The 25,935-nt window shown below is 49.3% G+C and overlaps 1 protein-coding gene across 8 annotated transcripts in view; it reads right to left on the bottom strand.

The window, feature by feature from the left end:
* Spred (Sprouty-related protein with EVH-1 domain) overlaps positions 1–25,935 on the bottom strand; it is a 213,667-nt gene that overhangs the window by 13,672 nt on the left and 174,060 nt on the right. For all 8 annotated transcript variants that reach the window (XM_070522349.1, XM_070522348.1, XM_070522350.1 and 5 more), the window contains one exon: positions 5,875–6,242. In XM_070522349.1, coding sequence (XP_070378450.1) covers positions 5,875–6,208 — 334 coding nt within the window. In that variant the 5' untranslated portion in view covers positions 6,209–6,242. The remainder of the gene's footprint in view (positions 1–5,874; positions 6,243–25,935) is intronic.

The raw sequence follows: 25,935 nt of genomic DNA, 5'->3' as shown, positions 1-25,935 counted from the left end.
CCCGCGCGCGCCCACCACCACTACCACACCACCACAACCAGCGCGCACGCACGCAGGCAGGCAGGCCGGCACGGAAGGAAAGCTGGAGGGGGTCGTTGCCGGCGGAGGCGGCCGCTTTAGAGCGAGCCAGCTCGCTTTTATCTGTTCTTTATTTCTTCCCGCGCGCGCCGAGTAAAAACAACGACTGGCCCCCGGTAATTGACGGAGCGAGCGCGGCGAAAAAAAAAATAATAACTGGTTGGGCGTGGCGATGCGCGGGGGGGGGGGGGGAAATGGGAGTGCTTGAGAAAGTAAACTACGGGAGCTAGAGATGCGAGGTACCATAATAAGGCGGGAGGGCATTTCTGGACGCACCGAATCAACGGAGCTGCGTGTGGCAGACGCCGGTTCACCAACTTTTTCATTCGGAACTCGGCGTCGGTGACGGTACGCGATATACGTAATGTTTAATGTTGCTTTTCAAATTCTAGGGTTTTATGGTGCCAGAACGACAATATGATTACGGTGCCCGCCGTAGTGGGGGACTGAGGGTTAATTTAGACCACTTGGGTTGTGCACCGAACGCACGATACGAATGCAGCAGCCGCGGCTGGGATTTCATCCCGGGCCTTCGGGTTTAGCGTACTGTAGACTCGCATCAAGGGTTTCTTGATGCGGGTCTACAGTTGCTGGCTTCGCAGCGTTGTCGAGTGCTACCATGAACCACTACATTTATTAAGTCTATGAATTCTACACAGCTAGATCCATCACGCTCGAAGAGCACGGGCATAGAAACGTTTCAATGGTGGACCCGTACGCAACACGTGACGCCTCGCTGTACGGGGACGCCAAAAGACTACGAGCGGGGTACGTGTAGGCGTGGTCATCAATGGGAACGTCGGCCTTCCTAGGTTGACGTCATAATCGGAGCGTTCAGGCCTCGTGCTACCTAGGACGCGCTGCTCGATAAATGGAAACCAATAACTGTTTCTCTCTTTCTCTCTCGACCCGAACGCGTAAAAAAAACCGGCCCAGTCCTTTGCAGGCATCGTACCAGGAGCAGATACCCCGGCTGCTGTAAAACGCCAAGTTTAACGCGCGTTGAAGATGCCATCCGGTTTGCGCGTTGCAAGTGCTCACCCGACAAGTGCGAACAGTCGGAGCGGTAAATCTTTCCGGCGCGTCTTCCGGCAGATCGCGGATCGCTTTGGCGCGCGTCTGTTTCCCACCTAACCTTAGACTGTGGGAGAGTTATAGCAGTCATATTACATCTAGGCATCGCCACGCTTGCAGCTTTGTGCGTAGCTTGTGTAGCTTTGTGTGCCGAGTCTCTAGCCGGCAGTGCTAACAAGACTACGTTCACCGTCTTCCATGCCAATGTAGCCCGATTCGCTAAAGAGGATAGCGAGTACCGGATGCTGGCGCGTCGCGCGCATGCGCTAGTGGGCTCCCCGATGTCGTCGCATTCCGAATAGTCCTTCCAACATCGTCGATCTCCGCGTTCTCGACCTCCCCCCCCCCCCCCCCCCTCACTCGAATTGTAGAACCTGCTTGTTTATTCACTGATCACTGCCTACATCTCACTAATGTCCAATAAAAAAAAGAAAGACATTGGGGTTCAGCCGTACAATATATGTCAACACCAGAGTGCGAGGTAAAGATCTGTTCACACGCAGCCCGCTGCATGCAGGACTCAATACGTAAACAAAGGTTCCTAGGAGTTCCGCACATCGGCGCTTCCATCCGTGATGGTTCGGGGAGGCGCACCGGTATACAAAAGCAGTCACGGATACTCACCGTGAGAAAGTGGCGGCCAGGACGTTGCAGTCCACAAAGCAGCGTGCGTAAAGTGAAACGGGTGGAAAAGGTGGGGGAGGGGTGGAAAGACAATGAAGAAGCTTGTCGCGAGCATTTGGCGCACCGTCCACACAATCGTGACAGTTCACCAGGAGGGTAAAGAAGGTCACACTCCGCACAGCACACGGGTCACACGACCCGTAGCATCGTCTCTAGTTCGAAGCACGGCTTGCCGAAGCGATACGCATTTGAGGAAGCCTCACTGTCGGTGCTAGACAGATTAGATTAGGTGAGGCAGGTGCTTGGATAATAGGGCATCGGGAGCAAGCGCTGCGCGCGCGATATCACCCTCGCTTGTCACGATGTGCAAGAAATAACGCGAGTCTGTCCCTATAACGCATTAGCATTTTACGGAATACCGGCAAACCGGATACGTAGACATCTACAGTAGCGCTTGTGGCGCCATCTTGCGACCTTGAGCTCGAGCACAGCGCACAATAGGAACATAGCAATGACGGGTTGTGCACTATAGCAAATTTGCTCGCGAAGGAAAGCGTTGGCAGCAACATAATCACGGAAGTACAGTGACTCGTTTCTTTCGAAGAGAACATCACGAAGCGCAAGATAACGTATCGGACATTTCGTGGTTCAGCAGATGGCCGCAAGATGACGCCACCAGTGCAGCAGTTTACGCCTTTAACTCCGGTGTTCCTGCACTCAGTAAACAAGCAATGCGTTCGCGGATAGACAACCACGGAGCGTCACTTGTCCGTAACCGTATTATCCTACATGGAATACGTACCGGCTTATCAGAGACGTGGATGGCAGTGCAAACGATGGTAACATCTGGCGACAGTTTGTCTAACTGTAACGCCTTATAAACGTTTTCGTGTAACATGAATGTTCTCGCCGATTGAGAATTACGAAAGAACTTTATGTAAATGACTATATCGCAACGACGCTTTAACAGCAGCAGCCGAGTAGAATACGGTTGGTCATTGTCATAACAAATCTGAGCACTGTCTGGTTAAACTGAGCGCCACTAGGTGGCGACGCCAATGCGGCAGCTCATGCCCGATTGATAGGAGGGGATCCGCTACAGGCATATGTAGCGGTACGAGGTAGATACAGAAGTTTAAGGGAAGAAAAAAAAAGGGATTAAGGGAATGCATACAAAATGGTAGAATGAAAAGCATGTATAGCATACCTGATTAGCTCTAACAGGCATGGTGACCATTTGTGGTCACCATGCCATGCCATTTGTTTCAAAGGGGATGCCAATAAATCGTCGGCATCACGTTTACGTCATCAGTAAAACAGGCATTTCGGCAATGGTAACACCGTTTACGGACGGGATGAAACTTTCTACTTTCTAATCTCGCAGCGTGCGGCGAAAAAAAAAAAAAATCAGCTACGTTCTGTCGAACGCCGCGCGCTTCCAAGATGTCGCCGACACTGCTTATTTTTTTTCCCCTGGCTACGTGTCGTTATACACCAGTAATAAGGCGACAGAAATACGCGGGTCGGCCTGATAGAAACCTGACAAATGACGCTAGCTGGGCCGACTCGTCGGAAGCAGATCATGATTTTCGAGCGCATGTTCCACTGGCCCTGGCAGACTGATACGTGTTACATCACAGATAACCTGTCCCGTGTGGCACATTCCAGTTACGCCACAGCATACATGCTGGCTCTCCACGGCAACGCATTTACTACATACAGTCACACGCAACAGCTGTTCTTTCTTTTGTTTATGTCTTTCCTCTGCATTGTCGCCGTTGGCGAGAGGCCGTACTCTGCCGCAAGCACAATAACAACTAAGAAACGAAGCCGTGCATTTGTTCAATGAGCCTCTGTAGCGACGTAGGCCTTCCTTTTTTTTTTTTTCGCAATGGCCCTCCGCAATAGAAAGCACGAGCTTTTGTTTGATTGTTTGGTTCTGTTCACAAAGGAGCGCTTTTTCCAACCGTGCAGCTGCTGCACATGTCACATTTTTAGCCAGCAATGTGGTAAAAGTGCGGACCCATGTGCGGACTCCATAGAGTTTCTCACTATAATACCTAGAGGGAAATACGGCGCACCACCGCCTATAGGAGTTTCCGAAGGGGCTCTGTGCCGTCATGGGAATGACGGTATATGCATAGTCTGCAAGGCTTGTGTTGGTTGGTGTTGTAAGAGGCTTAGTTTAAAACGTGGATATGGCTACACAAATAACGTGCTCCTACAAGTAAAATCTTAACGAAAGGTTTTCGTTCCACCCGTATTACACCTTCCAATGAAGTTTACTCGCCTACAATGCATAACCCAGTGAAGAAGAGCGAATGCGAATCTTGTCGTCTGTCCTCCAACTTTAGCGGCCCGCTGATACTTGTTTACGTTTCATACAATTGTAGATGCAATAACAAGTTCTCGTAATTGAACAAAACATGTTTTTGTGTAATAATAAAGCTAAACCAGCTTGTTACGTGCTTTTTAGTAGAGAATGAATCGTTGTGACAGACTAGCCAGGCGAGTCTTCAAGGCAAGACGCCTGAAGGCTCTCCGAGAACGAAGCCAATCCGAGGTCACAATACACCAGCTTTCCCATGCATATCACAGTGTAGCAGCGCCAGATTTCAGTCTAGGGAATATAGTGAGAAACTCTATGGCGCACTCCCGTCCTTTCTTTTATTGCCAGCGATATCGGTACAGCGCTGGGAAAGGTTGGGATTCGCTGAGAGGGAATGCAAACGAGGAAAGGTAATCTCGCGCCTTTCAACACAGTAAACAAGCTCCTGCCCTATCAGTATAGAACGCATACCTAATTTAATAGGGCAGAGAACGGGGACGCAGCTCGAAGACTTGCGGCGTGTGAAAGCTGGGGTGTGATATACGAAAAGCTGAACGAGTTCTCCCTCGTCAGCAGGGGGACCGGGGCGTCCCTACAGTTCCGTTCCGTAACGGCCAGCGTGCGCGCGACGGCCGACACAAAACTGCCACAACGCAGGCGTGCCCGCCGTGGCGGGAAGTGGCACGACCAACCGCGAGGTGGTCAGCTGTATACAGAACGGCTATAGGGAGAAGCCCGATTTTCCATCGTGCTAAAAAAAAAAAAAAGTGCGTCTGTATGCACCGTACCACAAGTCGCATGTATTCACACGGGTTTATATGGGACCGTACGATTTTTCCATACGGGATCCGACATGACCACGTGTGATTACAGATGCGGGACGTTAGATTATTTTCTTAGTTTTCTTTTTTTCTTTAACTTTATTTCCCCGCCGATAACAGGGGCAAAATGGCGCTTGACGAAGCTTCTCACGGCATACGATTCGTCTCCCTCGTCTGTTGTTTCCTGCGCTGCTTCGCGTTTTCATGCCGACTCACACTTATTTCTTTTTTTCCCCGCCAAACTCCGCTACACATAGTACAAGTATTAAGTTTCTTTCTTTCTTCCTTTTTACTTTAGTTTTATATAGTTTCGCAATATTGCTTACTGCCCATATCTTGTCTATTAATTACTTCGTCCACTTATATCTGTATCTCATTATTCATCATTACTGCAATTGTACCGATTGAGCTGCTGTTGCTTGCCAAATGAACTTTTATGTTAACCATGAACAGGAGGTCCCAATTCAGTTTTAATTAACTATGGGACCTCCTTCTGTGTACCACTATCTGTATAGTATTTTATGTAATAATAAACACTGATTGATCGATCGATTGATTGGTTGATCGATCGATTAACTGACTGACTGACTGACTGACTGATTGATTGATTGACTGACTGACTGACTGACTGACTGATTGAATGACTGACTGACTGACTGACTGACTGACTGACTGACTGACTGACTGACTGAGTGACTGACTGATTGACTGACTGACTGACTGACTGACTGACTGACTGACTGACTGACTGACTGACTGACCGACCGACCGACCGACCGACCGACCGACCGACCGACCGACCGACCGACCGACCGACCGACCAACCGACCGACTGACCGACCCACTGACTGATTGATTGATTGATTGCTTGATTGATTGCTTGATTGATTGATTGAGACCGCGCGGTGCCGTGCGCACAGCATGCAGCATGCAGTAACCAGCGCGTACCGTCCAGCAGGTCCTCCATGGCGATGCGCACCGCCTTGTCGAAGGCCCGGGCGTCGGCCGACGTCTGGAAGGTCAGGCCGAACTTGTGCTCGCCGGCGCGCCAGTGGTGGAAGGTGGGCATCACCTTGTTGTACGTGAAGTCCCGCCCGATGGCGCACGACAGCAGCACGCGGGCCTCGCGCTCGCCCGTGATCTGGTAGCAGCAGGCGCCGGCCGCGTTGCTGTTGGGCGCCGCCGCCGGCTGCTGCAGGTCGCAGCGCTTGCGCACCGACACGCTGCTCAGGCCGCCGCCGCCCAGCGGCACCCAGCCGCCCGTCGAGTCGTCCCGCGTCATCACCTGGGCCCGCACACGAACCAGGCAGCCGCCACTGCAAATCGGACAGACACAGGCTCAGCGACCGAGGCGCGTCGACAAAAAAGCAAAAACATTGTCAGAAGTATATATGTAGCGCTGTGGTGTTGAGCTTCGTCTCTCTGACGTGCGGTTCCTTGCGCGCCTTAGTTTCTGATTTGCTTTATTAAGGCAGCCGCCACTGCAACGCAGACAGACACAGGCGAGAGCTCAGCAACCGATGCGCGTCGACAAAAAAGCAAAAAACATTGTCACAAGTATGTATGTAGCGCTGTGGTGTTGAGCTTCGTCTCTCTGACCTGCGGTTCTTTAATTTGCGTGCCTTAGTTTCTGATTTGCTTTGTTACCCTTTTCTCTATCTCACATATCGCATCCCTTTGCCCCCTCCCCCAGTACGGGGTAGCCAACCGGAGATGACCTCTGGTTAACCTCCCTGTCTTTCCTTTGCCTCTCTCTCTCTCCCAAATCCCAAATCATCATCATCATCATCTCTCTCTCTCTCTCTCTTTCTTTCTTTCCTTCCTTTAGCAGCGCCGTACCAACAAGGCTAAAGCTCTCGTTGACAGAAACATAGAAGTGATCCATTGAGAGAAAACAAACGTTGGCGATGTATCTTCTGCCAACCTTTCCTTTCTCAGCGCTCTAGTTCTGACAATTTTCATTTGGAAAAGGCACTACGTGCGTGCACATACACCATTCGCCATTCTATAACGAGTCATCAGTCATGCGAAGGGGATTTACAAGGGGATTTACCAATGGAAGACAAGAAATAAACGAAACCTACAATCTGCACGTGTTTTCACGGTAGTTTAGCTTCTTCTCAGTGAGGGGCCAAAGAAGGTTTAATTGGCATCGATAGCGACACGCAAGTACACAAAGGCGCGCTGTCACACATAGGTAGTTACGCAGCTTTGAGCCTCTCGTCGGTTTCGAAGATGAAAGGTGCAAGAAGAGGCTTCCGGGGCAAAGAGAGGAGTTCCCTTCCCACCACATCCTGCAGGGACCCCCCGCCTAAAGGAGACGTCATAAGAAATGCCCGACATCGGAAGGCGGCTCGCACCAGAGTCCGAATTCACGTATCTTCTCGTTCGTAAGAACTACGCCACTTGCCCGCCGTCTTCGATCCTCATAGATTCGTTGCTGCGGTCGTCCGCCGCCTTCTCTTGCCGACAGGTCTGCCGTACGAGCTGCCTTGCGAATCCGGAACCAGAACTGTTGTGTCATGCGTTCGTTGTAGAAATGTCAGCGCAAGCACATCAAAAAAGTAGACCGCAGGTGGAAGCACTGCTTGCGAACAAAGTCAACCGCGCGTCGTTACTCGTGTTCTTGCCCGGTGTCTCACCAGAGCTAATACTTGCTCCGATCCTTTCGGCTTCTTGCCTTGTTGCCTATCGATGACAAAGCTTCGACTTGCAACCCAACGTGCAATGATAACAAACGCGCGGTAACAACACGCACGCTCATCACCAATCAGTTTTATTCGACCCAAACTGGAATAATCGTGCGCTATTTGGGACCCGTTTACCAAAATCAACATTAACGCCCTTGAAAGGATGCGGAGAAGAGCCATACATTTTATTTTTTCCAAATACGGTCGAGAAGAGTCCAGGCGAAATACGTCTGAAGTTCCTTTACTCCTTCATAAACCGTAAGTTTTCTTTAGATCCTGTAGTCCATACATAGCTCTTTCTGCATCCAGGAAAACCCGCCATTCCCACACCCTCGCTCTCTCCCCTTACGTTGCCAGGACAAACCCGTTAAAATTTTCTTTCTTTCCTCGAACTATAGAAGAATGTAATTTCATCCCTTTCCGTCATCTGAACTGCCCTGAATCAATTCAGACTCATATTATTAGTATTTCTTAAATAACACTGCTGTTTTGTGTTATGTTGTTTCATTTGCTAAGTTTTATATACTGCAATTCCCCCTTTTGTACGAGTATTTTTATGTGTTGCCTTGCCCCTCCTGCTTGGGCCACACGTGCCTGCAGTATGATGTAAATAAATAAAAAAATATCAGGAGACGGGTAAGCCACGTTAAAGAAAGCCTCTTTACTGTCTGGTATAGTCGCGTCACATCGCAAACGTAAGAACTCGTTAACAACAAAACAAAGAGAACACAGCTCTTTCGTTGTCACGGAGATGCGGGCGCATACGAAATGAGTCAAACGCGCTTGTTACAACGGGTACGCTCAGTATTTCACTGAACAAAGGTCCGGGCCGAGAGGACACTCAAGAATATATTCGCCATTGTGTGGCCACGCGCAGCTAAACCACGTTTGAACAAAAGAGAAAGACGGCGCATTTTGCTCCCTTAAAACGAAGCATTCCGCTGTATAGTGAAGCTGCTTTTCTGCTCTAGAGAGAGAAAGAAAGAGATCGAAAAACAAACTTCAATGATATGCTCGAGTGTTAGCCGCGCTGATCGCCTGGCATGTCAATCCAGGTTGCTGGGTTTCTGGGTGAATTCTGCTCTAGATGTTGCAAGCAAACCAAGGAATACGAACTGCGTAAACGCTCCCAATTGTCCGGTGAAGCACAGTGAGGCTACGTTGTAACGAAACCGAGAGTGAAAGAGCGAATCGCTTCTTGTTCCGACTCGGCCGCATTTCACTGTATACAGCCAGACAGCGCTGAAGCCACCGCCATCTTAGAAGAACGTTCCCTCGCAGCGGGGACAATGCTTGTTCCTGTATTAACAATGCCGAGCCTGCAACAGTTGCGCGCCGTTGTGTCACGTGAGGGACTCGTCGAGCTTCCGCGAAATTATTATCATCACGTTTTTTTTTTTTTACTCGAGGCGCAGTAAAAGGTCACAGGTCTGCCTTCATGCTTCACTCCCGTTACTGTAATGCGATGGCATCCCCAAAAACCTATCACTCGATGATCACCTGTCAACTATGGCGGGACTTCCCTCACCTCGTGGTCACGTGTGAGTTATCACGCCACTGCGATCTGCTGGTGCCTATACCACCTGCTGTCTGCGAACGCGGAGCGTCACCTGTCGTGAACCGAAACACAGCAGCGCAACGACTGCGTCTGCTTTGCTGCTCATCATCATCATCAGCCTGGCTACGCCCACTGCAGGGCAAAGGCCTCTCCCATACTTCTCCAACAACCCCGGTCATGTGCTAATTGTGGCCATGTCGTCCCTGCAAACTTCTTAATCTCATCCGCCCACCTAACTTTCTGCCGCCCCCTGCTACGCTTCCCTTCCCTTGGAGTCCAGTCCGTAACCCTTAATGACCATCGGTTATCTTTCCTCCTCATTACATGTCCTGCCCATGCCCATTTCTTTTTCTTGATTTCAACTAAGATGTCATTAACTCACGTTTGACATCGCGTTTGCTGCTCATAAGCAAGATACATCTAATACCGTATGACATATCATGCAGCCGTCTTTATAGAACTCGCTAAACACTGACCATAGCTGCCGCAATTTAACCACGCACACTCAATATATACCTACTGCATTTTGTGTATTATCAAGTCTCCGACGCGTGTTATTGGTTGCAAAATATAAATAAATAAATAAATAAATAAATAAATAAATAAATAAATAAATAAATAAATAAATATGAACGAACAGTCGGTCTCTTTAGAACCACCCCGTAGAGCGCAGTGTGGTGAAGAGCAAGCGCAGTCCAGCGCCCACAGCTTCAGCTTCGCAGCCATCGTCGCTCCTCCAGTCACGTGCCCCTCTACGTCACATCACTCGGCTGCTCCTCTTAAGCGCTTGCGAGGCACGTGGTGCACTGGTATCGGGAACTAATCCCGCGCCTTTAACCTCACTGCCTCCAGGACTGGCCCGCGTTAAAAGCAGGGTTACAACAACACCCATGACCCAGTTTTTATCCGTATAAAACCGTCGCATTCGCACACAAACACAATGTTTCAAGGGTGTTTGTCAAAGCATTTGGTACGACATTTGTCGTCTTTCGCGGCATAGGAGTTGTAATAAAAACGCATCGCCACCATTGTAGGTCGCGTCAACAACGGCCACTTGCGGGGTATTAGGTCGCCACAGGGTTTCGCGACCACATTCGTAAAACTTTCTCCATCAGGCATCTACAGGTACGTGTATATAAAGCTTAAAGAATGTTTACGAACCCCGACAATTGCGTCTTTCCTTTAATGCGTGAATCAACACACCTAAGAGGCCCTTCGCGGGTTTCGCCATTCGCATTTGAACCGCCGCCACAGCTCGAACTAGGGGGCGGGGTGGAGGAGGAGGAGGGGGTAGAAGGTCAGAGGCGAGCTCACCACCTCTTCCGACATCTTTCGAGTCGTCATCCCTGCTTTAAAATCGAGCTAAACGGGCCCACGCGAGAAGAAGAAAAAAAAAGCGTTAATGTGTTATCGCGGGATTCTTGGAGGACCGCACTTCGTTGAAAGAGCTTGCACGGCAAAAGAATGCGAAAGGCATGGACGGCACAACATGAGCTGATAACTAACAAAACTCTATTCGGAAAGACGATCAAGATGTAATGGAAGGATATCGATCAAACGGCTGTTTAAAAAGTGAAGTAATCCATCGGAAGACGCCACACGATTGATCAGACAGTAAACGACGACCGGACCACAATTTCATCCGTCTATACCTCGCCCATACTATCGTTTGTTTGCGACTGGCAAAGGCACTCAACGAAGTGATAGTGCGACCGAACACTCAGGGAGCAATGATGACCTAGTTGCTTTTAGTAATCATTATGCACAGTACAGTTCCCTCCCTGGCTCAGTATTCTCTCTGCCTGTCCTTTACTCCCACCGCACCCCTATTCCTCTCCGCTGACCATCGTTCAGGCTCTCGATTTTGACAGCTACAGTGCGCCTCTCAGCAGCACTTGCCTTCCTTCCTATTCATCGCTCTGTTCGATAAACAACCCTTTACTAACTGTCGTCTGCTCTGTTGCAGAGATAAACGCGTGTTCACGCTCATCCATATATAGTTCACCCGTTACGCCTGTCCGGATGCTGTCAATTTCCTGCATGAGGGCGCTGCCGAACCAATCAGAGACGCCGCAACAGCCCTGCGAGCCAATCAACGCTGATAAGATGGCGGATTGGACAATGTCGCTGAATTTGACGGCGGAGTACAGAATAGAAAACCTGCGCGCGACGCCTGTGCCATATTGTTCTTGATCCTTCACTTCGCTCTTTCGTCCTACGGCCACGCACTACGTAATGTTTCAGTGTGTTCTAGTAAAAGACGTTGTTCGGCTAGTTGGTGCATTGCATTAAGAAAAACCAGCAAAAAAAAAAGGGACGCACACAGGAGACATACAGGAAGCGTCTTTCCTGCCTTCTTGTATGTTTCCTGTGTGCTTCCTCTTTTTTTTTGTCTGGTTTTCCTTAATGTTTCCGGGTGTATAGACGAGCCACACGTCAAAGAGCCATTCGACTACTTTGACAGCTTTATTCTTCACCAGTTCGCCGTATTCGACAGTCATTTCAGAGTAACTTGAAAACTTCGCCACGTCTGTTCATCTGCGCAACACATAACATATACGCGCGCATTTTTCCCCTTGCCGCTCAACACAGAATTCTAGAAATATAGGATGTTGCGTCAGGAACGCAATCTAAGCAAAATATGTCGCCCTATGAAGGTGATGCTCGATAAACGGGAAAGGGGGACTAGGGCATTCACAGGACTGCGAGAGACGCTTTCTGTACCGCAGCAGGACATAGAATAAAGCGTTCATGATGATGATGATCATGACGGCGACACTAGGGCAACGTCAGAAATTTAGTCTGTCCACAGCGCAACGTAGTTGCAAGATTAGAGAGTTTTATATTAGGGGCACGCAAGCGTTGCAACCTGCTAAGTTTGTGGCCACGGTACTGCGCATGCGCAGTACTGTGGCCACAAACTTAGCAGGTTACAACGCTTGCGTGCCCCTAATATAAAACTCTCTATTAAATGCACAGACGCTCCGACACCGTCGCCGTCCGCGTCGACCAGCGTGTGACACAGCGATCCTTTCAAAAGGCCAGTGGCACGAAAGAAGAAGAATGTTTACATGTTCGTGCGTGTTCTTGTATTACATTAAACGGTTTTGTGGTAGCGTGTGCAGAGCTTCGCATGTGTTCGTGCTCTGTGCTCTGTGTTCAGACTGCATTCTTTTTTTTTTCAGGCGCTTCTTTTGTGATTTCTGTGCTTTAAAGTGTTTTTTTCTGATTTCATATTGTTTTGTCATGCGAGAACGAGCAGTCAGCGCCACCAAAAGCGCCAACCCCTCTTATAATATCATGCCATAAAAAAAAGAAAAAAAAGACACGACACCGTCAAGAAAAGCATTCCCAGTGAAAGACGCCGCTCGCTGAAAGCAAATATGGAAAAAGAAAAGAGAAAAAAAGAGAAAGTCTCCCAAAAGACGTGATCCGCGCTACAAGGCCGAGGGGTTCGAAGGAGGAAAAAGAGAGAGAGAGAGAGAGAGAGAGAGAGAGAGTAGCTTGAAAACTTCTCCGGTCACACTTCCGGTGGCGCCTTCTCCCTTTCCCCCCGGAGGGGCCTGCCTGCCCATTTTAGCAAGAGCGAAACGGCAACGGGCCGTGCAAGGCAGGCGCACGCGTTCTTTGACGCCGTTTTCACGGGCGGCATCCGTGCGTACTTCCCTCCTTGGCGACGCCAGCTCCCATAGAGCTTTCGACGTAAGAACTGCTGGGGGAGTACCTCTGCCGCTGCAATCATTAAACAACCACGGGAATGATGGGTACAGAGGTCGTTGTAGCTATAGAGGTTATTGTGCCGTCATAAATTATGCTTTCGTCTTTCTGACGCAATACTTATAACGCAGTATTTATAACGCGATATTTTATGGTCTCTTGTACAGGGGTTGCGTGAAGAGATTGAAGAGCACTTCGGCTACTCCCATTGCTCAATGTTATACGGCAAAAAAATAAATTAATGACTGAATAAATTAATATTTTGTTCAAAGTTATCCACATGCACAGTCATAGAGTTTTCTCATAGACAGAAGGACGATGTTCCGGAAAGTAAACCTACGTTTTGGAAATCAAATCACTCCTATGTATGGTGGCTGAATCACCATGCTCGCAGCTCTCGCAGACACAAGCGCTTAAGTTCTCTCTACGAAATAAAGAAGAAAAAAAAACGGTGCTTAACCATGGCCTCCAAGATCCAGGGCCGTCGCGGGCACGTCACGCATTCTCGGAGGCCGTGGTTTAACGTACCGAAAAGGCGCAATGGGATAAACGAGGGGGCGCCGTGTAGTGGGCGGCTCCGCATTCATTTTGATGACTCGAGAGCTCTTAACGTTCAGCAAAGTACGTACAAGTGCGCAAGCGTTTCCGCCTTTCGTCCCAATCTTAGATTCTGCAAATTCAAATCAGCAAATGAAACTAAAGAAAGAACAACGATCCCGCGCGCACTTGCAACTACTGAAAACAGCCAATTCCGTTGGTTTGTAGTTTCGCTAGACGGTAGATGGGGTCGAGTACTTCCGTGGCGGTATATAGGGATGGTGACAATCCACTTAATCCATTTACTCGTGCCGCCGCGGTTGCGAGTCGAACCCAGGTCCTTTGGCGTTCAGCAGCAGAACGCCATGGCCACTGATTTACGGCGGCGGGAAATCCCTTCTTGCAAGTTTTTGTTTAAGAAAGAATATAGAAAAGAAAACAGTACAGAAAAACATCTACACCAAAGCTACAGCCTGTACTCTTTACCCTCCCATACCAGCTTTTAAGGCTCCCCCTTACTCGTACACCGAGCTCCGTGATGCGTCTCCGCTGTTGGCATTGGAGGAAAAAAAATGGCTGTGACTTAACCACTGTTTAGCCTGGTGAACTGCTGTTGCTTGGCTATATTTGGGCTTAACCACTGTTTAACCTGGTGAACTGTTGTTGCTTGGCTATATTTGGATCGGCTAGACGAAGAAACAACTCATGCAGGCGAGCGCCCGAGCTGAGACGCGGCTATGTAGCTACGCGGCCGCAAGCGAGCGCACGAGTTGAGCCTCCGCTTTTGCAGCTGTTATGACGTCATATGGTAGCTACGCGGCCGCGCGCGGCGCAGCAAGGAAGAGCGTGGTTGTGCGGCTAGCATGCTTCGTATAAAAAAAAAAAAAAAAAAAAACCGTCGCTACGGCTGTCGAAGTAGGCGCCTCGCGCGGCGTTTCCGCCGATTCCGGCTAGGAAGGACAGGCAAACAGGCAGGCACCCGGATTTTCGCTGCCTACACCGCGGAGGAGGCGGCGAACAGAAAGGAGACGAACGCGGCCGCCTGGTTGTTCTCTATCGTATCACCCAGCTCTCTCCTCCCCCCTCCCCCCTCCCCCACCACCACAGCTATAGTATAGCCCCCCCCCCCCCACCTCCTCCTTCCCGCTTCGTGGTCTGGAACTTCCTGCCTTCCTGCAAGTGTCTTTTACCCCCGTTTCCGAGAGATGCGGATGCGAGCGCGAACGCAGGAGAAATGGGCGTCGTCGCCACCGGCGACGGCTTTTAAAAGAAAAAGGAATACATAGAGGAGCGTGAGAAAACAAAAAAGACAAAGCGCGGGAAGAGTAGAGAGAGAAAGAAAGAACGATCATCCATATATACCGTCGCACGAAATCCGTGCACTGTATAGAGTTGAAGCGACCGATCACGTAAGCTTATGGCAAAATACCGAGCAGGCGCCCATGCGACAAAAAGGGCCGACCCCCGTACTTTTAAAGGCACTGAGAGATAGTAACCTTTAATCATACGGATGGATCAATCGCCTAAGGAGATGCGAGGGTGAGTAGTTAGGATCGTAAAGCAAACATAAATCAGGAAAGAAACGTCAAGCGCTAACTCCCGCACCTTGGGCAAGCTGAGCGTTCTCCTAACCACCAGCGAAACTTCTTCAGGATTCATTAAAGAGCCTCTCTCTCTCCCGCGTGTTCCTAAGTACGCATATCAAGGACGTTTCATCACTATGGGCACCCATTTATCTATTTAACGAGTATGCCAACCTCCTGGTTCGCTCAGACTCGGGTGAGTACATTGACGCGAGGAACAACGAATACCAGGGTAAACGTACTTCCTAAGTTTTATTTCTACGCACTGACGACTATTTGCCGAGAGCGCAAAACTGTCGATATTTTTTTTTGTTTCTGCGCTCGGTGCGAGCTACCCAATCCCGTGCGTGACACCGATTCCGATGGACGGAAGCGTGGCCTCCGAGACTGCACTCGTCTTTCAAGCGCGATCTCGAAGGCCACGACGAAAGGTAATCACATACATAGTGCGCTCGTGCAGTTATCTTTGCTATGAAATGCCTTTCACCTTTGCTCGTCTCAACATGGGTTTCCGTCTTTCTTCTCCTTGCATTCCTTCTCCGTACACCCGATAAACCAACCATTCCAGCATCGGCCAGCTTTGCAATCCCGGATAGATTTAGCGGCGCAAAACATGGCCACGATGGGACAGTGTAGCACAGTACACAGGCCGTTTCCCGGATCGAGCTTCTGAAAATCGTGCGATCCGACTTTCACTGCATGTAACTAGGTGCAGAAATCGGCGCGCACGGGAAATGAGGGAATGCACCAGGGAGGCGAAAGGGTGGGAGTGGGGGAGGGGGGGCGGCGAGGGGGATTAGAAGGAGGGCGGGGCGGCCATGCCGAAACGGTGCCCTTGGACTTCACGGAAGGATGAAACACAAGTTACCACCGCATCTCGTACCGAAGGTCGCCGACATACCTCGGACGAAAACGGAAGCAGAGGGACCCCTCTCTCTTCCTCACTCTCTCTTTCTCTCTCGTTTTAATCGCTCTCTCTCTCTCTGTCGTTTCAATCCCTCTCTCCCTTACTCTGTTCTTTGCGGCAAGCATGCCGGTAGCGAACGTGATGCTGCTGTCCACCCTCACGCAGATGTCCCGAAAGCACAGCACGGTAGCGTATACAGCGCGGAAAATAAGAAATATGCGGACAGCCTGCGACACAACTATACATGTATTATATATATAGCACACGTTCTCTTTGCCTAAAAGACAAAAAAGTACAGGGAATACCGACACACAAATACGGCCGCAGTGCGCAACATGAAAGTGGTGCAGGCATATCGCAAGACTGTAGTTCTTGCTTTCTTTTCTTCTTTTCTTTAAAGAGATACGTTGCTTCTGCAATCTGAGCGCCGCGTCGAAGTATACTCAGGCGGCTTGAGCACCGACGCCGACAAAACATGAGCAGCACAGGATTCGGAGGCGTGAGCAAATGAAAGAAGCCAAGAAACATCGTCGTGCCATTCTGGTCACCTCCATCGGCGCCGACTTTGTCTTGCTGCCGAGACACACGTTGGCATGATAAACATATCCAGGATCTCAAGCAGGTTGACGTCGCGCCGCTGACAAATCGTCCCCCGACGGTTTCTAAATTGTACTTTCTCACGGCTCAACTGACCTGGCGTCCGCAATATCTTACGTTTAGAGCAGCCTCGCGGCGGTATTCCAGGCAAGAGCGTCACCGAGCTTCCTCAATGCTCCCCATTGCAGGGCCACCTAGGCTCATTCCCGGCGATAGCCAACTGATGCTGCGTTGCGTGAACAGACCGTATCCGTCCTATGCCTCCAAACATGGTAAATCATCAAACTGCCTCTGATAGCCCTGCCGTCCCCGACAACGTCTGTCTTGCCAGGGCACTCATTCCGTTTACTAGAACTCCCACTTCTGCATATCACACCACAGCGTGCCCAACTTCACTTATCCACACATTAATCTCAACCAGGTCTCCCTTTCCTCCCTTTCTCCATTTCCCTTTCCTCACCTTCGTCACATTATTCGCCATCATCTTCCCCACCCGGCAATATCTGTCGTTCCTTAGCGCGGAGGAGCAGACTCGTGTCGGATCACTCGGGCAGACCTCTCCACCTTTTCTCTCGTTAAAGTTTCTTTTTTTTTTTCTCACCATCTCTCTCGACGCGCGCGCACACACACACACACACGGGACTAACTCGAACGGCAAGGCGTGGGCACGACGCGGCTGTATTAGCCCCGAGAAAGAGGAATGGCGCCCTCTTGCGAGTGACGTCACGGCCAGGACGCCGCTCGCTCCGGCTCGCTCGGCTGCCGCGCGCGCTCGTTCCCTTCGTGATACTTGGGGTATAGGTGGCTCGAGCCGTACGTATTGAAGAATAAGGCGGCTTCTTTCAGCTGCAATACCTTAACCACAGTTTCTTCTTCAAAAGCGTGTGAGTCGAGAAACTTTGCGACTTGGATATCGCAAGCTAAGTAGCGTTAAAGGGGTCTACAAGTTTTTGCAATGCATATATGCGCCGTGTCTATCGGTAAATTTTGACTAAAAAAAGAATATCTGCAAATTCAACGCGCGAAGTTGTGTATGATGCTTCGCTAAACACTTAACATTCCTTTAGTATTTAGCTATGAGAGGTATTGCATTTTACGTGGAAGAAAAATTTGGTAATTGGCGTCAACATGTTATCCGATGTCAGAAAGACACTGCCCAGCGAAGCTGTCATCATGATTCCTATTACTCTGGTGTGTTGTTCTATTCAAATATGGCCATTCATTAATGCGTAAAAGAATAGTTAGGCGCGCATTTCTTATGAAAATGTTTGCTGCTACTTTCATCCCCCTCTGAAACAGGCCTCCAAAAAACGAATTGCTCATGGCTGCTAACACGACGGTGTGTCATGTAGAGTATTTACATAGTTAATTCACAAACACCATAGTAGCAATCACCTGAGAGAAAAGTTTCGTTGTTTAGATCGACAGCCACTCAATTGAAAGTGATGAAATGTATCATAGTGGCCCTCAGTAGCCTTTATCGACAATATGGCACACCCCTGATCACGTGACGGTAGCAATCGACTGTCCGTATGGCGAGGCACGCTATGTTCGCGAAACCCATCAGTTCACTTCAACTTCGAATTAAAACCATAAAGCATTTTTTTACAGTGCCAACTGGAATGGCTAAAGTATTCTCGAGCTACTACTACGCAGCTTAGATTGCCTACAAAAGGAAAATTCAAGCACCTTCTGTCTCACCATGTCTCGAATCAGCGTTATTTAATTATACAAACGGATAACTATTCGCTTCGTCGGTACTTAAAAGAGAACCTTGCAGGCTAATTTAAGTTTGCTCCAATCCAATCGCAAACATTCATAAAGAAAGCACCACAAGCCTTGCATATACTTTCACTTGATTTCTGACCCTCCACAGGGGGAATTTCGATATCTTCAATATGTCCCACACTACTAGTCATTGACGCTTCGACTGCTTTCTGGCTCCAGCTATGTGGTCCAGCAGGCATACTTCACTAAAAAAATTGGGCCGAGCAGCCTGTGTCAGTTTGCCAAACAAATCCGTCATGTATATTCCTCAAGCAACAAGCACCAGTAAATTTCTCAAGTGAGTTTGATTTGATTTGATTTATTAATTTCCATTTACACACACACATGTACAGAGGAGTGGTAAATGGAGGTGGATGAGGGAAAAAAGCCGCACAGACGCGGCTTGAGGTAATCTCACCCTCTTAGGTACAATATGGCTGCATGGGGTAACACATCAAGCGCCATATAAATTACATCTGTATAGTGGCCATAAAACATTGCAGTTATACAATGTATGAAAGCACAATGAAATATTTCCACGATAACAATGCAAAACACACTGCGGCATTGAAATAAATAAACGATATACACTTGGTAATATAGACAAAAAAAGAGGAACATAACATGCATTATTAATCATTAACAAACGCGCTCTAAAGAGGTGAGTTGAACGTATAGTACGGAAAGGGGAATATATATTGGTACATTCCTATTTGTACTCTGTAAATAGCTGTAAGCCTTCATTAACTTTACTTCAAATTTCCGCCGCTTAAAAAAAATAAACACGTGAAGAACCACCTAATGTTGACAAGCAGTTAAAGAAGCAAGTGAGGCGTGTAGAATCTAAGCTCCAGTATTAGTTAAGTCACCGTGCTACTGCCGAGCGTTTCTGTGAGGAAATGCAAAATTTCGATATTATACCATGAACTACTCGTCGTGAGCAAACCTGTTTTAGCGGAATAAAATCAACGTAACTGCAGTAGAAGTCATATATAGCCAGCTTTGTGACATACTTGTTGCACCGCGGCAGGTATGGTATCATAACTGGATTCCTATAGGCTATGCTTTTGCGATTGTCTATCCGCGTATGAAAAACCCGCAATGGGCTGGTCTGCGTCGCTTCGGCTGGCACTGTAGCGTTGCCTTCGAGAGCTGCATTGTTGTCTAAGAAATTAGCTCTTTGAATAAATGTTCGCAAAGGAAGACGTCATAAAAATATATTTGAGACGACCACCATAAGTATACAAGCAGAGAGAACGAGGGCGAACAAACGAAAACACCGCAGAAAGCGCCCGTACAACGCACGAACTGTAGCAGACGACAGGCGCGAGTCCGTGCCCTGACGTCACGCGAGCGGCGCTCGCAGCGCCGCTCGTGTTCGTTCTCGGGGCTAATAGAGAGACGATGCCGGTTGCCCCCCTCCCTCCTTTTCGGAATGTTTCGTTCGCGGCACAACCGAAACCGCAGCGCCCCGAACGGCGGCGGGCGAAATCACGCGGCGCGGCTTGAGGACGTGCCTGCTCCCGTGCCTCCTCCGCCCACGCCACCACTGCCGCGTAGGAAGAAGCGTCACGTGAGCGAGGATCTCGTGGAATAGAGGAGTTAGGAGGAGGTGGGGTAAGGGGGGGGGGGGGGGGGGAGGTAGGAGTCGTACCCCGGGGAACTGCTTCTGCCGCCGTCGCAAGATACTCGGGCGCCCCCGCCCGTCTACTACTGACACTTCTTCTTCTAAATTTTTTTTTCTTCTGCGTTTTTGCCCCTCGTACTCCGGGCCCTGCCGCCGCTTCCGTCGGCGAGGCAACGGAATGCGCCGAAACGTCCAGACGTGCACCGCTATATCTCCGACCCACCTCCTTGCATACGTTGCAACCTCTCCCCCACTCCGCCTTCCCTCGCCCTCGCCTCCAAGAGTTCACCGTGGCCCACATAGCGATAGAAAACTATAAACGTGGAAAAAAAGAAGAGATAAAAGAGCAAAAAGAACAGAAAAAGTACCGTTTCCTGCTTTTTTTTGCGCCATTCGACACTTCAACACCCTGCAAGCAGCGGCGGCAGCTGGTGCTGCTAGCGTGTTGTCGGCAATACAGAAAGGCTGGCACTGGGACACACAGAGGAAAGAGGGGGGGGGGGGGGGGGCGGTGCCCGCGAGGGAGGGCAGGAAGTTTGCCTTCTGCTACCTCGCGCTGGTATTCGCTCAGGAGCTTACTGGTAAAGCCTTGCGTTATTACTCATCCTGTCGGCGAAAGCTACGACAGGAATGCTTTGAAGCGTGCAGTATAAGTTGATGCGCGTCGCAATTTTATGCTGCTCTCGAACGACGGAAATCGCGAGCCGTGTAACTGACGTCATGCCGCATGATTTGCATCACGTCACATGTTATCCATCATCGAACCATTCAACGGAAGATGAGAGGGAATTCCACGGAGAAAAAAAAAAAAGAAAGTGGGGAAGGGGGGTACGTTCCTTGGGAAACAACTAGTAGAGAGAAAACACTCAATATTCAATGTTCTACGTTTTCGGGGTTTACATGCGCGTTTCATTTACTCTCCTACTTCTTGTTACCTTTTCTGGCGGTGATGCTAGTTCTCTCAAAACATGTCCTCAGATATCGCGCGCGCAGGTATCTCGGAAGTCATGGTCAAATTGGGCTATAGTTATCTCGCCCCTCCTCCTCCCCCTTTCGTCCAGTCGACTGTGCGGTAACTCTTATCACTTGTCTGAATCGTACGGTGTCGAAGGGATTGTCTGCGAGCGGCCATTGTCAATGGCGGCCGTGCAGGTGTGTCCACAGCCTTTCGCAATGAGAAAACGTCGCCGTTTCGGGGCCACCGGTTCCCGATAAACACTGCCTCGTGCGATCTCGACAGAGACGCGAGCGAACGCAGATTAGCCGCGAGTATCTATCTGCCGAATCAACATCGCCGCTGAGTACTGTTCGGCAAGGGGCGCGGCGGACGCGTCTCCGATCGAATCTTCCCGATAACTGCTGATATGACATGCGCATGCGCTCACGTCACGTGATCATGACGTCGTTATACGCCCGCTCGACGTCACGTATCTCGGTGCCTTATGGCGGCATAATGAGCGGATGCTCCCCCTACCGAATGTTTTGGCTGACCACGTGCCCACTCAGACTCCCACGTACAGTCGACCAAAAAAGTTTACGGACCACGGGGTCTCAGAAAACGCTAAATATACGAGCAGCCTTTAAAAGTAGCCAGTAAAACCGTACATCACGATGTTGTTCGCATATACCAGTAAAGGCTGGAAATGTGAATACCAGGCTGCATTTGGAGGCTGCGGAGATATTCCGCTTTTTGTCAGGTCTCTTGGTCCGCAAACTTTTTTGGTCAACTGTACACCCGCTAGCACACACACTCGCTAGCACACACATTCACGCCCACTCACGCTCGCCTACAGTCAACCGCGCACTCGAAAAAATCGCCCGTCGCTGACTTTAGTTCGTATACATACTCACGTTAACAGGCACTCGCTCCTGTTCGTGTTCACGTGCACTCAAGTTCATCGGCACTCACTCCCGTTCTGATTAACGCCCGTGAAATGTGTGCGCGGCGAGTGTGAGTCTGTGTGCCCCCCGTGAGCCATATACGCCGCCCCGTGTGTCTCAATGCCTGTTTGTCGAAGTCAGAACGGCCGCCTGGTATCGCTCTTATCCGCATGAGGGATAGAAGAATCTGGCGTAACAACGGAGAGGCTCGATTCTTGTTATTTTATTTTTTTGTCAGCAACGGCCACATCGAGCCAAAAGACAATGAAACCATGGAAAGAAAGCATAGGGAACTATAAAATGCTCTATTTAATCGATACGCAGAGCTACTAGAGAATAGGGGGAAATGAAAGTAGACGGAAAGGCACAGTGTCGCCGGTGGGGGTCCGACCCACATCTTTCCCATTAGGCTTGCGATGCTCTATGCCAACTATCTGCATATACGTAACGCACGATGAACAGAGACGAGAGAGAGAGAGAGAGAGAGAGAGAGAGAGAAACACCCTGGCCTGCCCTCATTCTACGTGCCCCCTGACCCCCCGCCCCGCCCCGTAGCTCCATATCATTTTTCGCCCTCGCTTATCGTGCGCTACGTATAACAAGGTCAATGTTCATATAGGAGGTTATGAACATTGACCTTGTTAATACTGGTCAAGGTCAATACTGTGTGCCAACTCGCCCAAACAGCTACCATATCAATTGAGCTGTACGGCAGCATTGGTAGCTCAAGTGGAGAGGACGTTCTCCGTGACCTACCGGAGATAGTCTTTGTCAAACAAAGTTTCCAAGTCACACTCGGCGAGTGACGCGATACGTATAATCGGGCTCTTCTTGTTTCCGAGGCAGAACAGGCCGGCGCACCGCGCTTCTCAGGAGAAAAATAATAAATTATGGGGTTTTTACGTGCCAAAACCACTTTCTGATTATGAGGCACGCCGTAGTGGGGGACTCCGGAAATTTCGACCACCTGGGGTTCTTTAACGTGCACCTAAATCTAAGTACACGGGTGTTTTCGCATTTCGCCCCCACCGTAATGCGGCCGCCGTGGCCGGGATTCGATCCCGCGACCTCGTGCTCAGCAGCCCAACACCATAGCCACTGAGCCACCACGGCGGGTTCTCGGGAGAAACGAGGTCTACCCTTATGCGTTTCCAAATCTACGCGCCTTTAGAGCCACGAAACGAGGGCAGACAGCCGCGGGTCCTGTCCTAGCTCGTCGCACACGCGGCCTAAAGGTCAGGTCCGGTCACGCGTGCAGTCGGTTTCTAAACTTTTGAGGCCGCATGTACCTAAGTGCCCAGCTATGACAACCGCAATTACACGGAGCGAGTGGCTGCCGGCGCTTGTTGCGCCGCCTCACTGAAACGCTGGGGAGGGGGGGGGGGGGGGGGCTCGCATGTGTCTCTCGCCCTCGTCGTATACCCCCAATGCATCTCAGTCCGGTTTCCCTAGCGCCGGCAGCCAATGCGCATTGAGTGTATCGCGCTCGAATCGCTCGGCACCTATACGTGTAGTGTATGCATGCACGCGATCCTCGTAACGGGAACATTGCGCTCCCTCGCTCAACGACAGCGCAAACATGCACGAACAATATCTACAAGGTTGTTGTCGCAACGCTTCCTCCCGCACTTCCCGCGATTAACCGGCCACACGCATCGCTCTCTCTCTCTCTCTACTAAGGTGTCCTATGTTCCCACGATTCGCACACACGCAGAGGAGCATGCGATGCAGTGAGAACTGCCTCAAGAACTGCTGAGAACTGCTGCGTGCGTCGGCAGCGAATACAATTGCGACCCAGATACGAATTCTCGACAGACGTTCTTTTGGTGGACACCGTGGGATTCGGACAAGCCGTCGGCTTGTCTCCACGCAACCGCCACGTTGCGTGGTTGCACATAAAAGGTACGGGCACGCTGTCACAGCAACTCGTGACTTGGTAACGGATGGTGGCCTTGTGCAGTCTCTTTCGAAAGACGGGTCAGTGGTGAGTGCGCTACTTAATTAGCTTGGTACACGTTTATTCGTATACCAGCACAATATTTTTGATGCGCAACATTTTTTTATCACTTTATACTGTGCGCGAGATCTTTTTTTTTTCCCCCTAATGTAACTGTAAAGATAGCGACTTTCCTGGCAACGCATCCTGCGAATAGACTTTTACGTACAGACGATACAGCGCGTTCTGACAATGCACGTTGGATAGAAGTTATGCGACGCTTCATTCCATCCGTTATCTTTATCGTCGACTTTCTTTTTTTTTGTTTGCGTACAAGACTTACTCACTGGAGCTTATTTTCGACTATAAGTATAGCCGGCCCTTCGATGGCCTATACTTTTCCTGGGACTTTTCTTTTTCGTACTTCACTGTTATTTTTATTTCCTTTTTTTAAATTTAGAGATACTGTTAGCCCTCTCTTGAGGGTCATTACAGGGAGGTAGAACATTCTGCATACATAAGTTTACACATACACGCACACTTATACACGTATGTGTATAAAATCAGCAAGACAAAACAACCAAACCAAACCAAACAACAAGACCATAGCTGAAGCTCAAACTAATCATAAGAATTAATGACATAAATGCACACCAAGTAAACGCATGAATACAGAAACATCATTTGTATTGACCCCACCTTTCGGAAGGCCGTTCCATGCCTCAATTGCATCAGGAAAAAAAAATTTACTATTGTTACTAATGTTAGTATTATTTTCGTTCTTTTTCCTCGTTTTACACAGTAAACCAAAAATGTCGCACATGGACGGCAACAGCGAAGGTTTAACATTTCGACGTTCTGTAGCGCGTTCCCCGCGCACGAGAAACTGAGCCCACGTTCAAGAAAGGCTTTTTCATACGGCAGGATTGTTCGCAAGACAATATTGCCGCCAGTATAATTGGCGGTGTAGATGTCACTGAAAGCGGTCGGCGAATGGCAAAGAGCACTTACAACGAACGAAAAGCTTTGTGAACTCCGCCACTACATATAAAGAAATCGCCGTCCTGTATTTATTTTGTAGAACCAACTTCGTTCGCAATGTTATTTGACATATCTGCAAGGATGACCTATTATACATGGTGGGTCTCCCTTGCATACGTGGTTAAAGATTGGTACATGATTAAAGACCATGCATGATAAGAAGATTGGTGGAAGAAAAGTATAGGGAAACGCAATAAAACAAAGTTCACAATAGGGGGTCAGAAAACTTGCTTATGGAAATTCATCGTGTTTCTTTCTTTTTTTTCTCTTTTTTAACCTAGGTAGGACATTAGGCAGCATAATAGCAAGAGCTTGGTGGCGCAACCCACCGCCCCGTTCCAAAGGGGACACTCATAACATCCATCCATCCTACATGAAAAAACTTAATACAGACCACGAAAACACTGAGGAGCTTTTAAAATAGCATGACGACGACTGGCCCACATACGTGCAAAACTACTCCAACAAGAGCTCGCCTTCCACGGATTCCTGCACAACCCGTGACGTCATTTTATCCGGCGCGCTAAGCCGATCACGTGTGTTGTTCCTCAGAGTCTGCGTGCGTCCGGCAGGACCTTTAATAAAGTGTATCCAATCCAACACGATTTCGTACACACAGCAGATCAGGCATCGGCGTTGCCGTATAACGCTGCCTGCCATCTGTGCCGCCTGGGTAGTGGGGAGTACAGGTGTTGAAACCTCGAACGGTACACACGTGATTGACAGGCATATACTTCTATCAGAGCCCTTTATTCTATCTCGGCGTTTACGTGATCACTGTATATGTTATAACTATCACCAAGCAGGTGGAGCATGCCAGGCGATCAGCCAGGCTTAACATCTTCGGCATATCGTTAAAAGGTTGTGTGTTTATATATATATATATATATATATATATATATATATATATCTCGCAATCTCAGCGTAATTTGAAAAAAAAAAGAAGAAACTGACTACTTCTTGGTCCTGGGCGCTGGCCGTGAGACTGAAGCTTTGTGACTGTAGTATATAGTGCGCGCGACCAGCATGTTGTCGCACAGTTTTACTTGCTCCAAGCAAAAAAAGAAAAAAAAAGAAAAAGAAAAAAAACGGGAAAAGGCAAACAAACCCTGGGTTGAACGAAATTCGAATATAGCGAATTACAACTTGTCCGCACAAATGCATTGCC

Source organism: Dermacentor albipictus, chromosome 7, assembly GCF_038994185.2.
Source record: "Dermacentor albipictus isolate Rhodes 1998 colony chromosome 7, USDA_Dalb.pri_finalv2, whole genome shotgun sequence".
Taxonomy (NCBI): domain Eukaryota; kingdom Metazoa; phylum Arthropoda; class Arachnida; order Ixodida; family Ixodidae; genus Dermacentor; species Dermacentor albipictus.
This window is presented reverse-complemented; position numbering and strand designations above follow the sequence as displayed.